Source organism: Antechinus flavipes, chromosome 1, assembly GCF_016432865.1.
Source record: "Antechinus flavipes isolate AdamAnt ecotype Samford, QLD, Australia chromosome 1, AdamAnt_v2, whole genome shotgun sequence".
Lineage (NCBI taxonomy): Eukaryota > Metazoa > Chordata > Mammalia > Dasyuromorphia > Dasyuridae > Antechinus > Antechinus flavipes.
Window position 1 is genome coordinate 64,458,437 of NC_067398.1, and position 16,187 is coordinate 64,474,623.

The 16,187-nt window shown below is 35.1% G+C and overlaps 1 protein-coding gene across 2 annotated transcripts; it reads left to right on the forward strand.

Annotated features, from left to right (window-relative positions):
• The first annotated feature begins 306 nt into the window (after window positions 1-306).
• SEC61G (SEC61 translocon subunit gamma) lies at window positions 307-8,367 on the forward strand. Of its 2 annotated transcripts, none has more exons than XM_051984061.1 (4): window positions 307-404; window positions 3,201-3,300; window positions 5,067-5,169; window positions 8,208-8,367. In XM_051984061.1, exons 2-4 carry the CDS (start codon window positions 3,207-3,209, stop codon window positions 8,215-8,217), a joined length of 207 nt encoding a protein of 68 aa, XP_051840021.1. In that variant the 5' UTR covers window positions 307-404; window positions 3,201-3,206; the 3' UTR covers window positions 8,218-8,367. The 2 variants fall into 2 exon arrangements, with proteins under 2 accessions (XP_051840021.1, XP_051840010.1); XM_051984050.1 differs by lacking the exon at window positions 307-404 and adding an exon at window positions 546-865.
• Window positions 8,368-16,187: the final 7,820 nt, after the last annotated feature.

Here is a 16,187-nt window from a genome sequence, read left to right on the forward strand (position 1 = left end):
GCGCAGCAGGAAGAACGTTGGTGGTGCGAAACCCCGCGAGATTCAAATTCTGGAAAGTCTCTACTGGCAGCCGGGAGCAAGAACGGAAGCTGCCGAGAAACAAACTTCATCGAAGTGAGGTGGAGGAAGGAAAAAATTCTGACTACCTGACGGGAACTAGGCGGGTCCGAGTAGTTGCTAGAACAACCGGACGCCAACAACTGGCTCGGGCTAGCTGAAACTTCCGGGAAGCTGCGTGGCAGGTACGCGTCGTGTTCTTTCTGCGACTGCGCAAGTTTGCCGGAGAGCCGTGATCCTGTTGGGAGGGCGGGGGAAATGGCTGACAGCTTCCGGTTCCGCCTTGGGTAGTCAGCTTTCCTCCGAGTGGTTACGTGTCCTTTGGTTCTGGAGCATCGGTTGTGCAGGTGAGGGGTCTCGAGGGGCAATGGGCTCCGAGGCCCGCGCGCCCCTGGTGTTTTGTGACGCACATTGGGCCAAAGGGCCACCGCCACGAGCCACCGGTTCTGTCAGAGACCGCAGCTCGCGGGCAGTGCGGTAGACAGGGACTCTGCGTCCCGGGCCCGGCCCAGCCTCCATCTCCGCCTGCGCCTCCCGGCTGGGGCCGGGTGCTGCCGATACCACGAGCAAGGGGGCAGGAGGCTTCGGCCTCTCCGGGCGGTCGCGCTGGCAGGACTGCCCTATGTGGCGGCGAAGAGCCCGCTCCGCGCCGCCCTGCGGCCGGGAGGGCGAGGGCGGCCACCGGCGGGCTGCACTGTTGCCGGGTTGGGGGCTCCGGGCCCAGGCCTGGGTCGCCGCTCTCTCGGTCTCCTCCGTGGCGTCCCTGTGTGGAGTGGGCCTTCCCTGGGGTCTTTCGTCTCCCGCCACGGTACAGCCGCGGGGTGACTGGCTGCCAGCTGTCCCTACCCTGGGCATGGGGGGGGCGGTGAAGTGGGGCTCCTCCAGAGTGGTGGTCATAGTAAGGGCCAGGAGGAGGTTCACTGGTGCTGGGACACCCACCCCAGAGGTCAGCAGAGCCCATTCTTGTCCCGCCGGGGCTCAGTTCTCAGGAATGGAGGGCTTGATCGTGAAGGGGGTCTCGCCTGACACCTTCTTTCATAGGGGCATCTCTGAAAAGCTGATCCCCCGCTTCATTGGCATGACATTGAACCCAGTATTTTACTAGAGATATTGTCCGTCAGACATAGTTGTATTTCTTTCTTGATATCTCTTAGGACTGGAATTCCCAAAACTCAATTCATTTCAACAAGCATTTAAAACAAAACATTAAAACAAGCCTACTTTTTGCCCGGTGCTGCTCTAACCTTAGGTCTGGGCATAAAAAGACAAAGAGTAGTCTCTCAAGAAATGTGGATTGTACGTGAATAAACTACAATTAAATGGATAAAATGATTATACACTAAATCAGTAAACAACTATTGTGCATTTACAATATTATGTTGATTGCAAAGTAACGTATTATACGTGTGTTGTGTAGCACTTGTCTTACTCCTTGTGATTGCATTTGAAGTTTTTTGGCAAAGATCTGGTTTGCCCTTAATTTTTCAGCACATTTTACAGGCGAAAAAAAATCACCTGTAAACAACTTGCTAGTGGCCACACATCTAGAGCCTGAGTGTATAAATATACATACACAAACATAAGCAGCATCTGGCATCATGTCTGGAGTGGGGAAAACCCAGTTTTGGAGACACTATCTGTGAGACCCTGGGCAAGTCACATAACTCTTGTTATCTTAGTTCTTCCTGTATAAAATAAGTTGGAGAAGGAAATGGTAAACCACTGCAGTATGTCTGCCAAGAAATTCCCAACAAGGAGTTGCAAAAAGCTAGACACAACTGAACAACACGTGTGTGAGAAAGAGACAGGGATCGTGAGTGTGTATAAAGCAGGGCAATTTTTGGGAAACCAGGCTTGAAGCCTTGCTTGGGTTTGACTAGCAGTTCTAGGTTACATAAGCTTACTTCAGCCAATTTAGACTGGTAAATGTTTTGAGAATTTTTTTGTTTCTAGAGAATAGTATTCCATAAAATTTTACTCTCGTTGTAATGCTTCATACTAATATAGAGGTGACCCTGTGTTTTTCAAAGTGATGTTGGTTTATTCCAGCCTATGAAATAGCCAATTTATAAAAAGCACTTACACTGTTTGGCACATAGTGGACACTATATACATGCTTATTTCCTTCCCTATCAAACTGGAAAAGCTTCTAGTAGTGGTGGTGGTAATAATTCTACCAGTAACAGCAGTATTCATGAGCTAGATATTGTTATCCCCACTATCTCTGAGCAAGCTGAAGTTCAGAGATTAAGTGACATGTCCTTGGTTGCAAAAATATTAGAGATGGAATTTGAACCCAACTTTTCTTCTTACAAGTCCCACATATGAAGGAAATATTCTAGTGAAGGGACTGATATTTGAAGAATGTTTCATATTGAAGTGATGATGATGTGTTAATAGCATGTTTTAATATATATTGAAATTAATATTTTGAATTTTTTTTTAATTGAAAAGGGAGAATTATACTACCCCCCCCCCCCAATAAGGATACCTCTAAAACTTGAGTGATAAATCACAGTTTTAGACTTAAATTGAAGATAGTACATGGGGGTGGGACACAAATTTTACCTACAAATGAAAAAAGAATTGCTAGTTAAGAGGATAGTGGATTTTTTGGCTAGAAATCATTAAGAGGAAGTGTATCATTAATTCCATAGCATTAAAGTGGGAGTAGACCCTTTAGAGGTAATCTAATCCAGCCTCCTCTGTTTTATAGATGAACAAAATCCAATGATCTTAATTTAACCAGCAAATTCAGAGTTTGCTCTCTCTTTTAAAAATGTGTTGAAATATAGTTTTGGGAGTATAGTGGAGATGGTTTAAATGATCCCATACTTTTCTTTTTCCTTTATATCCTTGGTGATTGATGATTAAGTACATTCTAGAATATAGCTGTCTCAATAAATTGTATTCCAGGGTTGTATCATCATTTCTGATTTTCATAATGGCAATTGCAAATATGGTCTCAGGTGGAAATGCCATTCCAGCTGCACTCGTATATCTTCAGTTCTACTCTGATCTTTGAAATACTTTTTTCAAGATTAATTGGCCCTCCAACTGTGACCTCATTAGTACTATGATCTAACCAAATAAGCAGATATTTGACATACAACTAATTTAATAATTTGTCTTTGTTTAAACAGATAGTCATGGATCAGGTAATGCAATTTGTTGAACCTAGTCGGCAGTTTGTGAAGGACTCAATTCGGCTTGTCAAAAGATGTACCAAGCCAGATAGAAAAGGTAAAGCTGCTAATCACTTGCCTGACTTTTACTTTTGTTTACCTCCTTGTATGTGTTTTTTACTTTCCTTCTATGTATTTCTTTATCTTTATGAATTTTCTTGGCATTCTTTTCTCTATTTAACATTTTAATTTCTTTTGACCCTACTTCTCTTTTGTAGGATTTCTTGGTGTAACTAAGTGTGTAGTATTCTGTTGAGACAGAATGTTACTAACATGAGTACTTACTGGTTTCAATTACAAGTGCCTACTTTTCCCCTCAACAATACAGCATCAAAGAAAGATTGCTTTTTGTATGGAAAATTCCAGATTTTTCTTCTCATATTATCTAACTATTAATTTTTTTAATAGCCACTTCCCATATTTCTTTTCCTGAAATATCTTAAATTGATTTGTCTTTTTAGTTACATCAAATAGATTGAATAATTAATTCATATGGCTTATTATCAATTATGTAAATATGGTCTGTCTGCTTATATTATGCTAATCCAAAGTCATCTTTTGGTTCACTGTTACCAGTTTTTCTCACTAATATTGATTTTTCCTAAAACAATTTATTTTTCCTTTTGTGTCCCAGTTTTTTAAAAAAGTATTTTGAACTATGTCGTCTTATGGATATGTATGGTTCTTGATGCAAAAAATTTATCTGCAGATCCTACTAGGAACATTATTTGTGTATGTATTGTGTAATATCTTAAAATCTCAGATATTTTATGACAAAGCTAACTAATAAATTAAGTAAGCTTCATTTTTTAAAAATTGATTTTTAATTGGTCTTTTGTTTTTATGTCACATCTACCACTCAGAACCATGCCTTGTACAGGTCTCAGAATGTGGTCCAGGGAGTCCTTCAAAAGAATCTGAGATCAAAACTATTTTCTTGCATTGTTAAATATCAATATAACTCACATTAACAAATTAACACTTTTTGAGGGGAAAACCTCAAATGTTTCTCCTTTGTAACAGAATTAAAAAAAGAAGTGTAATTCCACACAACTATCACATCAATAAAATAGAATAGAATGTCTAGTGTTTCATACTCATAATCTTGGTATCTCTATAAAGAAGGAAGGTAGGGGTATACTCATCTCTCCTTTTGGATCAGGTACCACTATCCAGTTTCAGTTTTTTATTTTATTTTATTTTTATTTGCATTGTCCTTTTTTATCATTTTCTTGGTTCACTTCTCACCTTTGCATCTCTGTATTCTTCACATTCTTCATTACTTATACCTTAGTAATAGTCTATTATATTCATGTACAATTTGTTACCAATTCCACCACCGGTCCATGAGCAATTATATTGTTTCATTTTTTTTCTACTTCAAAAAGTGCTGCTCTAAATATTTTTTCTTTCTGGACTTTTCTATTTTTGAACTACTTGGGGGACATAGCAAATATTGGGATTTCTGGAACAAAAGACAGATTTTGATCACTTTTAACCTTAATTTCCAATTGTTTTCTAGAATGGTTGGACAAATTTACAATTCCATCTACAGCATGTTAATAATGTCCCTGTCTTTTCATAATCCTACTAATATTGAACATTCCCATCTTTTGGCATCTATCTGCTAGGATGTTAGATGTGAGAGGATATCTTAGAATTTATTATTTTTGAATGTTTATTCACATTTTATTTAAATTCAGTAACCAAGACGGAATCTGTTTAGCAGTTATGACTTACAAATCTTGCTTTGACCATTTTTTTTTAATTATGCCATTCAAACATAAAGAAAATAAAGTAAGTTATCTGTGTTTTTAATTGCAGAATTCCAGAAGATCGCTATGGCAACAGCAATAGGATTTGCTATAATGGGATTCATTGGATTTTTTGTTAAATTGATCCATATCCCTATTAATAACATCATTGTGTAAGTAACATCAAATGGAATTTCTTAGTTGGAATTAAAACTATAATTATTTAAGCATAAATTTTGTAATCATTTTGAATGAAATGTTAGGATTTTTAAAAGTGTTAGCCTTCATGTGCAGTGTTAATTATTGTAGTATAACATGTAAAAACTTATTTATACTTATCCTTTAGACATTAAGAACCTGCAAATAGAATATTATGAAGCCTGCTTTTTTGGCTTATGCTAAGAAAAGTAGTCTTGCTAATAGCACAATAATTTAAAGAGTTTAGTTCAAAAATCATTTTTTAAAGTTGATATATGCTATATAATTGATTCTATGAACTTAATAAAAGTAGTGTAGCTTCATAATGCAATAGTATGAATAGTATGAACTTATCCGCTGTCACTTTTGCAGTTTATATGAGATGTATTCCCATTACCCTTTTTAAATACCATGTTGATAATTTTTCTTTTCTATAATTGGTCTGCCAAAAGATTACAATTAGATATTCTGGATTTAATCTTCATACTGAGTACTTTGTTCTATTTGACACACAATAATGTATTAATATTAATAGAGGTTATCTTGTAAATGTTGACAAATGCATGGATGTAGATGCTCCATAGATTTCTAATGTGAATTAAATTAGATGGAAAATAGTAAATGTGTGATCTTAGAATTGTACTATTAAAAGGCATCTTTGGAATTGTCTACCCCTCCTTCCTACTTTGCAAGACAGTTTCCTCTACAATACCCCTGACAATAGGCTTTTGCAGTTTTGCTCGAACACTTCCAGTTAAGGTGGAGAGGCATCTTCCTTAAAAAGTAGCCTGTTCCATATTCATTACTTAAATGCTAACTCACTGCTTTGTTAGAACTAGAGAGAAATGGAGTAATGAAAAGCATATTTACATGGAGTCCTACCTCTAAGTCTTAAGTGTGACCACAAGACCAGCCACTTTTATCTCTGTCCTTTAGTTTGTTCCTCTTTAAAATTAAAAAACCTACCTCACAGAATTGTTAGGAACAAATGAGATAATAAAATAGAGCTTTTTCAAACTTTAAAAATTATGTATAAATGTAACAAATATTATACTAAGATTGAGAAGATTTGGACTTATACTTTCTACTAGCTGACATGATCTTTTGAAAGGGGTCTTAGAAATTATCTAGTGTAACCTCCCTGGAGATTAGAGAAACCTGAGGCTCAGAGAAATGAAATAATTTATCTGAGGACACAGTGAATGTCATAACTACAACTAACTAGACTATGTTAACATGTCTGAGTTCCAGGTATTCAACCATCATTAAAATTTTTGTGGTTTGAAAAGTACTTTGTAAACTTTAAAGTGCTCTAGAAATGTGAATTATTTTAATTAGCAAAAATCATTATTCTATTCTATATTGAACTGAAATTTGCTTCCTTGTAGCTTCTACTCATTGATACTTAGTTCTCAAATCAGTTTTCATAATTCCTCATCAGATACTTATAGCAGTCATTTTTTCCTCATTAAGTTTGTTCTACTAGACTGAATATTCTTATTTTTTTAAGTTATTGGGTATGTAAAGGTCTTTGCCAAATCTTAGCATACCATATAAAAGTAAGCTTTTAATATTGGCCTACTTTTGATGTGTTTGATGTGTTTTTGATGTCCTTAAGAGTAACACTTTTTATAGCACTATAGTATATCACAATATATTTTAGAATTATTTCATTTTCAGACTATTTTGTTTCCATTAATATAACCTAAAAGTAAGTTAAGGGATGTTTTTGCTTTTATTTTTATTTATTTATTTTTGGCAATCATGCTGTTGGCACATATTGAGATTATAGTTAACTTAAACCTATAAATAGTTTTCACTGAAAGAGGACTGCTCTTCTCATACTATCTATTCTCTCTATATAGCTTATTTACTTAAACCTAAGTATAGGGTTTCATTTTTTCCCTAATGAATTCCATCTTATTAATTTCAAGCCTAGGCTTTTGAGTCTTGATCCTATCATTTAGGTATATTACGTCTTTTTTTAAGTCATTAGGAAAAAAAATATTGAACAGGATGGACACTATTGTTACTTCCTACCCACCAACCCCCCCCCCCCCCAATCCTCCCACTTTTGGGGGCATACCACTGGAAATATCTTCCATATATTGGGGGAGATCTTCTATCAGTCAATTAATTATCCTTTTGTAGTTATTCAATGTTTTTGTAGGTGTGTTGATTGAATTATTGTTTTGAAGCTGCCATGTTTTTCAATGGTAGACGAGCTTATGCTGGTTTAACTATACAAACTAGCTAATAGGACTTGAGATTCAGTAGGAGCATCACAGCACAGGTAACATTTGATTTTAGAACTAGGCTTAACACAAATCTAAAGGAGCCACTCATATAGTTTAGAAAAATAGGATGTTAGACAAGGCCTGTGTGTGTGTGTGTATGTGTGTGTATATATATAGAGAGAGTAAGTAAATGTCATCATGGCCTGAAGATAAATGTAAAGCCTTAACAGGGATGAAGTTTAATTATTTCAAAATAATAAATTCTTAAATTGTGTTTTTTTGTGGCTTAGTTGCCAGCAGGCAGCTTCTTCCTGTGGGAAAACAGGCAGACAGAAAAAGAGTTGTATTTTCCCTTGATCCATAGTTTGTCTATATATCTCTGACTTCTTATTTTACCAGCATTTTCTGACAGATCCATTTTCCCTAACATCACTTTATTATACCGTTCTCTGATTTATATTTAAAACTATAAGAATGTTATAAGAAGCTTATCTAGAATTAGGCTACATTGTATCATTGGCATTCTCTTTGACTTACCAATCTGGATCTCTAAAGTACTTTTTGGGTATTAAAACACTCTTTATGACCTATCATGCTCAATAAATGTTTAGATTAATGAGTGAGTAAATGACATTGTATATGGAGTTTTTTGTGTTATTGTAAAGAATATCTCTTGAAATAATGACCTTTCATTTATATAAAAGTTGCTTTAAATAAAATGTTTATTTTGATTGGCTAAAATAAAATTTATTCAAAACTTACTTTTTGTCTTGCAGTGGTGGCTGAAGACTTCTGGAAGACATTGCTGCTTCAAGCTTGATGGACAAGTTTGGGGTTGGGAAGGTGTTGGCTTTGTTCATTTAGTAAAAATTTTGTCTTATGTGGTTTACCTTCGTGGTATTTTCAATGTCTGCATTAAAATAACTTTTGCAAAAATCTGAACTTCCCCCATAATTGAGTGTTTATCTCACCTTCCTTATTGGTTAAAAAGTAATTGGTTGTCATAATTGCCATACTTTTTCTTAACCTAGAGGAAGACAGGTATCCTAATTTTCTGTCAGATTTCCATTTCAGTTATAAGGAATATATAACTTATATAGAAGATATGAGAAAGCTACCTGTAATGAAATGAAGTAAACTAGTGACGGTTAGCCAACTTTAATAAAAGTTTGTGTTCCGCAAGGAACAACTCAAGTAGCAAATTGTAATAGATAAATCAATGACCAGTCTTCTAGGTAGACTGGTGGGATTATTGTTACTGCTTTTATTTTTTTTAAAAAATCATTGACATGATTGATAACAGCATATTTTCCATACATTTTTCCCTTTATGTTAAAGGGTTCACTTTTCCTTTTAAAATGTATTATCATAATTTCCTATACTATATTTTAATAATCAGAGTTATTATTGAATTTCTTGAGGTTTTTAAAGATTAGTAAATTGAGGAAGTAAACTGCAGTTACAGGCTTAAGTCTTCTTATTAATTAGTATTTATTATCCAATAAATTTTTTTTCAGAAATTATATTTTAAAAATGAAAATCCTCTGAGATGCTTGAGAAATGACCTTGGTCAGCCAAACTTTTGTAAAAGTTTACTTTGTTGAAAACTTAGGGAACCACATTTGTTTTAAAAAAATTCTTTATAAAATGTATTACCTGGCTCTGAACATGATTAAGCCATTCTTCAACTCAAGGTCAACTTTATGATCATCCATTTTTGTAATATGTCAAAACAGGTGATGAATACCCATTCCTGTAGATGAGCTACTTGGCTCTTGTGTTAAGGGGGCTTCAGACTGAAGTGCTGTTTGTATTGATGTCTAATTTTAAAAAATGTTTTTGCCTACTTATAACATAGCTTTTAATATCCCATTTTACCCATCACTTTTTTCCTATCCCCCATCAACTTTTGGGTTTGCAAAGCTCATAGTTACACAAACTGCTCTGAATTAGAATGAAAACTTGAGGCACTCTGAAATATCAATTGTATTTTGCTACTCAGAGGCCTTTTTGCTTTGCTCTGGATCTAGAAAAGTTTTCTAGATTAAGGGAGTTTGCCATATCACAAAGATCCAGATAGGTAAACTGTTACCATACTTACTTTATGCATATAAAATTTTATCCATTTTAAGAGTTGTTATGATTAAAGAAGTTTTCAAACCTAGCCAGCCTAGTCTTTGAACTCTAGATTAATGTCATCTGGCACTAAATTTGTACTTATTATCCTCAGGAAATTTTAGAACCTACCAGAGCTTAACTTTTATGGGATGATTAGTATAATAATTAACATTTTGAGTAAAATTATGTGGATGAAAATATTTACTGTTATGGTGTAATTAGCTTCCATTTACTTTCCTATCAAGTTTCAGAAGACATCTATATGCCCTTGCAGATATTAGTCTTTTGTGTTTTCAATTTCTTATTAATATTTTATTTCCAAACACCTAAGCAGCTAGTGTGTGTGCGCTAAACAAAATGAGTACTCAAGTGCTCTCACCTAAAATATATTGATGATTATCTGCTACAAAAAATATCTTGGTACCTCCATTCTGCTAGGAGTGGAGACTTTTTTTTTTCTATTTGGACTATCACATAGCAAATAATCAATGACTAAAAAAAAGGAAACAACTTTTTAAAAATAGATTTTAAAAAGTAGATTTAGAGTAAAGTGCTCTCTTGCCTGAGCTACTTACAGACCCAGGCTTGATTTCACTGTTGATAAGTATGGAAGCTACAGTTTCCGATTTGGGCTGATTCATGCCTCCTGATGTTGCCAAATTTTCCCTTCCCTTCTCTTTTCCCATATAGGCTCACTATATTGAGTCAGACTTGGTGTAGATCCCTAATTGCTGTTAGCCTTATTGCAACTCACCTCCTGAATTAAGTGATCCACCTTCATCCATCTCTGCCAGGCAAAGGTTATGGACCTACTGTACTCTGCTTAGCAAATGTTTTTTGTTTTGACAGATATTTGACTTTTAAAATAAGAAACGGCACAAAACTGATCTATACAAGGAGTAAAACAATTAAATCAATATGGTAGCCTATAAATTAAAGAGAAGGATGTAGTAGAGAAGAAAAGATGCAGTAGGGAAAGACAAATTTTACCACATTGGGTATATCAAAGGAATCCGCATTGTTTATATTTATGTGCATCAGAAAAAATTAACCTTTTTTACTCTGAGGGGAAAATGTTTTTCTTTGTCAAAAAGAATATCCATAAGCAGAGGGGCATGGAGTGGGGTAGGATGGAAAGATTGTCAGTTGGATATGAAGTTATATCCCTTCATTATTATTATACTTCTTAACTCCTAGTGCTTGAAAGTAGACACAAAAAACAGGTAAGGTGGATGGAAATTAAAGCACTTAAGCGATTTTTTGAATGTTTTATCTAGCCCAGGAGAAGAACGCTCTGTACTCTACCACTTAGTCTTGCTCTTCCATTTGATGCCTCATAAAAAATTAAGATGATAAATGTGTTTTTTAAAAAAATTTCATTTTCACAATTCAGTAAGGTGATCTTTTTAGTAGTGTAGATTTAGAAGTAATAAAACTTTTATGTAATTATTACCATGAATTTATCATTTTTTATTAAGATAGATTGTCCATTACAAGGACTTTGTGTTTAATCAAGTGTGAAATGCTTTAGTCCTTTCCTTATACTGGTTTTTTTTTTTTTTTTTTTTTAATATGCACAGCATTTTACAGATTATCAGCATTTGCTATATTGAATTTCAAAATGGAGAACTTGGCACACATGAATCTACAAACTTAGGCCCACAAAGTAGGATGGTTTCTATAAACAAGAAGATTGATTACTGTTCCTGAGTAGAATTATGTAACTCATAGTTACATAAAGTCAGGATCAGGAGTCTGAGACATCTATTTTCACAGCAAAAAAACCAAACTATAATAATTTTCAAAATGTGGATTCTATCAGTCCTCAGTACGGGTTTTTTGGCAATGCCTCCACTTTCTCTAGAGAAGAGACTTTCAAAGGGGCCCTTAGAAGCTTTATTGGCCCTTGTGACTCAGAACTAAGTAGCACGTTATTCACAAAACAACTTTTCAGATGAGGATTTATATAAATAATACTCTTCTTCCCCAAGATACAAAAATGTATTATTCCAACTTCTCTCTGTACCATTTTGCCCTTCCTCCAAAAGCACCCCTATAGATTCCCTCCACATTTTATGCTTTTGAGTTTCAACTTTATAGCACATTTTGAGGAGTAGCTTCACATTCTGTTTTGTTTTATGTTAGAGAAAGGGCCATAATACCTCCCCATTTTTCTCATGTCTCTTGAATTGTCTTGACAGTTTTCAGATGATTGGCATAGGTTACATTGTCACATCTGCCAATGAAATACTAGATAGGAATTGGAAGAATACTTATTAGAATTTGGTCTAATAATGTCTGATAACATTATTAGAACTTGTTTTTGTTTCTCAATTCAGGTTTATTTACTCAGTCCTTGAATCCCTTGGCTACCATAACACATTTAAAAAATAAGTTTTAATGTTCTCTTACAATAGTTAGCTCATGCATCCCTCCCCATCACTCCTATTCCAAAGAGCTGTTCCAAAATACATTTTTAGAGAGGAAGAAAGAATAACTAATCAACACATTGAGAGTCCAAGAATGTATAATGTCTAACATCTGTGTACTTTCTACCTCCAGTTTGGAGGGGAGTGTCTTTAAGTTTTGCCTAATGCACTTTTAAATATGATGTGTGTTTGAGTTTAACATCAGAAAATTTCACTATCTTAAGAACATTTTGTTTTGTGATATGTCCCCCAAAGCCTTACCCCATTGCCCAATTGTAGCATATGTTAATTTCATACATGATGCTTTGATAAGTAAAATCAGAACTTTTTAAAAAATTATAATTTTTTTATTGACAGAACATAAACATTGGTAATTTTTTACATTATCCCTCGCACTCACTAATGTTTCGACTCTTCCATTCCCTCCCTTTACCCCTCCCCTAGATGGCAGGTAGTCTTCTGTATGTTAAATATGTTGTAGTATATCCTGGGATACAATATATATGTGCGCAGAACTGTGCAGTTCTCTTGTTGCACAGGGAGAATTGGATTCAGAAGGTATAAATAACCCGGGAAGAAAAACAAAAATGCAAATAGTTCACATTCATTTCCCAGTGTTCTTTCTTTGGTTGTAGCTGCTTCTGTCCATCATTTATCAATTGAAACTGAGTTAGATCTTCTCTTTGTCAAAGAAATCCACTTCCATCAGAATACATCCTCATACAATATTGTTGAAATATATAACGATCTCCTGGTCCTGCTCATTTCACTCAGCATCAGTTCATGTAAGTCTTTCCAAGCCTCTCTGTATTTATCCTGCTGGTCATTTCTTACAGAACAATAATATTCCATAACATTCATATATCACAATTTACCCAACCATTCTCCAATTGATGGGCATCCATTCATTTTCCAGTTTCTGGCCACTACAAACAGGGCTGCCACAAACATTTTGGCACATACAGGTCCCTTTCCCTTCTTTAGTATCTCTTTGGGATATAAGCCCAGTAGTAGCACTGCTGGATCAAAGGGTATGCACAGTTTGGTAACTTTTGGGGCATAATTCCAGATTGCTCTCCAGAATGGTTGGATTCATTCACAACTCCACCAACAATGCATCAGTGTTCCATTTTTCCCGCATCCCTTCCAACATTCATCATTTTTTCCTGTCATCTTAGTCAATCTGACAGGTGTATAGTGGTATCTCAGAGTTGTCTTAATTTGCATTTCTCTGATTAATAGTGATTTGGAACACCCTTTCATATGAGTAGAAATAGTTTCAATTTCATCATCTGAAAATTGCTCATATCCTTTGACCATTTATCAATTGGAGAATGGCTTAATTTCTTATAAATTAGAGTCAATTCTCTATATATTTTGGAAATGAGGCATTTATCAGAATCTTTAACTGTAAAAATATTTTCCCAGTTTATTGCTTCCCTTCTAATCTTGTTTGCATTAGTTTTGTTTGTGCAAAGGCTTTTAAATTTGATATAATCAAAATTTTCTATTTTGTGATCAGTAATGGTCTCTAGTTCTTCTTTGGTCACAAATTCCTTCCTCCTCCACAAGTCTGAGAGGTAAACTATCCTATGTTGCTCTAATTTATTATCTCGTTCAGAAAGAAACTTTTCAGTGAACTTTTTAACTATTGATGTCAAATGAGACATAAAATGGGAACATATGCCCTATCAGTGTTTACCAAAACCATTAAGGATATCTTGCACAGGCTAAATGAAAAATGATTAGGACCTCCAGATGCTCTTGTTAGATGACATACTGGTTGAATCAAGTCACTACTCCATTTAGATTTAGGATTATTTGGGCATCAGCCTAACAGAAAAAAGCAGATCAATGAAATATACCTATTGTCCAGGCTGTCATGCAATTAAATGTTTTTGTCTGTTTAGTTAGTATACCAGTATTTATGTGCGCATATATATATATATGTATGTACATATAATTTTATACACATAGGAGTGCAAGATCCTATGGACCTTGGAGCTCACCTTGTCAAACCTCATTTTGCAGATTAGGAGCTTATGCCCAAAGCAATGAAGTGACATGCCTATGGTCAGGAAGGCAGTAAAAGTCTGAGAAGAAGTTTAAACTCATCTTCCCACCCCAAATATTGGAGTTTATACACTATAACACTTTGCTGACTAGTAAAAGAATAAGCTATATTACTTTGGAAATTATGTGGTATTTTTAATGATCGCAAAATTCAAAATGTAAATTCATCTTTTATAATTTAAATCTCCTTGGAATGATACTGTACAGTTGTTACTCTTGCCTGATGTCTGAAGAATCAAATTTATGGGTGATTCAAAACAAATTACAAGTCAGCTACAACACATTTGTAATGTAATCAGTTAGTAAGCATTTATTAAGTGCCTGCAATGTGCTTGGTTCTGCATTACTGTGCTGAGGATACAAGGTAAAAGTGAAAGCCCTTGTTTTCCAAAAAATTTGCAATAATAGAAATGGCATTTACATATATAGGCATTTACAAGAGGCATGCATAGTTGATTGAAGTTAATCTGTGAAGGAAGCCATTAGCAGTTTGCAGGATCAGTAAAAGCTTTTCTCTGAATATAGTACTAAGTCTTGACAGAAACCAGGGATTCCAAGAGCCAAAAAAGAGCATTTCAGGCAGTAGTTCAAGTGCATGGATCTAGAAATTGGAGTGCTGTATGAGAGAAACAGCAAATAGGCTAGCATGAGTGTGCTATAGAGTGTGTGGAGAGATGTTAAAAAAACATTTGAAAGCTGGAAAGGCCCAGATTATGAAGAGCTTCAGGTTGCAAACAAATTTATGTTTGAACCAGAGATAATTGGAGTGTATTGACCAGCAGGGTGATGTGGTCAGACTTGGACAGTAGGAAAATCACTTTGATGACTGTGTGGGAGAGTAATGATGGGACGGTCTCCTATTAAGAACAGGAATGCTTGTCTAAAATCTCGAGTGGCATTTTCGGGTTTTTTTAATCTTAATATGAATTCTGCATATCCAAATTTCCCTAGAGCACAAGTCTGATCTAGTCAATAACTTCAGTTATCTCTGGATCAAATATAAACTCCAGTTTGTCATATATGCTGCCTGTAGAACGAGGGGCAAGGAAAGCCACATATCTATGCTGTTCTTCAATGGCATTTGTCCTATAACTGCTACCCTTTTGTAACAGTATCACTCTTCAGGAATAACTCCTGTTTTGCATTACAATGATCTTTATAAGAGAAGAAACATAGGGACAAGCTTTTGTGTGGGTGTTGACATTGGGGAATTAAAATTAAAACCTGGAAGCAGCAACATTTTTCTTGCTATGAAAACATACTTGTCACTTGTCCTTAAAAATATTTTCTCAATTATAATTTTTGAGAAATATATAGTCATACTTTGGCAGTTTCCATTTTCTTAAAGTCATGTCCTGAACATAAGAGCAGATCTCTGATTTTACATATATTTAGTAGTCATTAAAGGCTGGCATAACTTAAGTGGCTAATATTATTGATTTTATAGTTCTATTTTATATGACTAGCAACACATTAAAGATGATTTTCAAAAAATCCAAAAAAACTTCAGAGCATAATCAACGAGCATTTATAAGCATTTATAATTTTCTGGGCACTGCTAGTAGTTGACAATTAAATTGCTATTTTTCCCTTCAGAGTCCACAAAGAGAATAATGGAAAATAACATGTAAATTACCATTGTGCTAGTTCTGAACTAGAAGTTGAGAGATCTGGTTTCAGTTCCTTTTCTCACACTGGAGATGTTGCCTTGAACATATTGCTTCCTGCCTCCATTTCTTCTGGAAACTGGGGGTCGTGTTCTTGGCACTATCTATATATAAAGCTTTGTTGCAAGAAAAGAGTTTTGTAAATCTTAGAAGTTTATAAAAGACTAATACATTAAATTCAATTCAACAAGCATTAATTAAACACAAGTAGATGCTGGAGATAGAAAGATATTGAACAAGCTTTGCTCTGAAAGTATAATACAATCTGTTAGGACTGTTTTAGGAATTAGAAAGAATTTAAGAAATCACCTCATTAAAAGTCTCAATTTTACAGATTAAGAAAATTGCCGGGTTAAGTCACTGACCCAAGTTTTTACAGCTAGCTGATAGAAACAGGGTTAGAACCCAAATTTCCCTGAATCCTCATCCAAATCTATTTTCATTACTTGATAATCCCTTTTGAACCAGA

What these genes read in the sequence shown, in the direction of transcription:
- SEC61G (XM_051984050.1), top strand. Translation starts at nt 680, where the DNA reads ATGTGGCGGCGAAGAGCCCGCTCCGCGCCGCCCTGCGGCCGGGAGGGC. An exon ending in GTCTTTCGTCTCCCGCCACG is followed by an intron (nt 866 to 3,200) that starts GTACAGCCGCGG and finishes TTGTTTAAACAG; the next exon opens with ATAGTCATGGATCAGGTAAT. An exon ending in TACCAAGCCAGATAGAAAAG is followed by an intron (nt 3,301 to 5,066) that starts GTAAAGCTGCTA and finishes TTTTAATTGCAG; the next exon opens with AATTCCAGAAGATCGCTATG.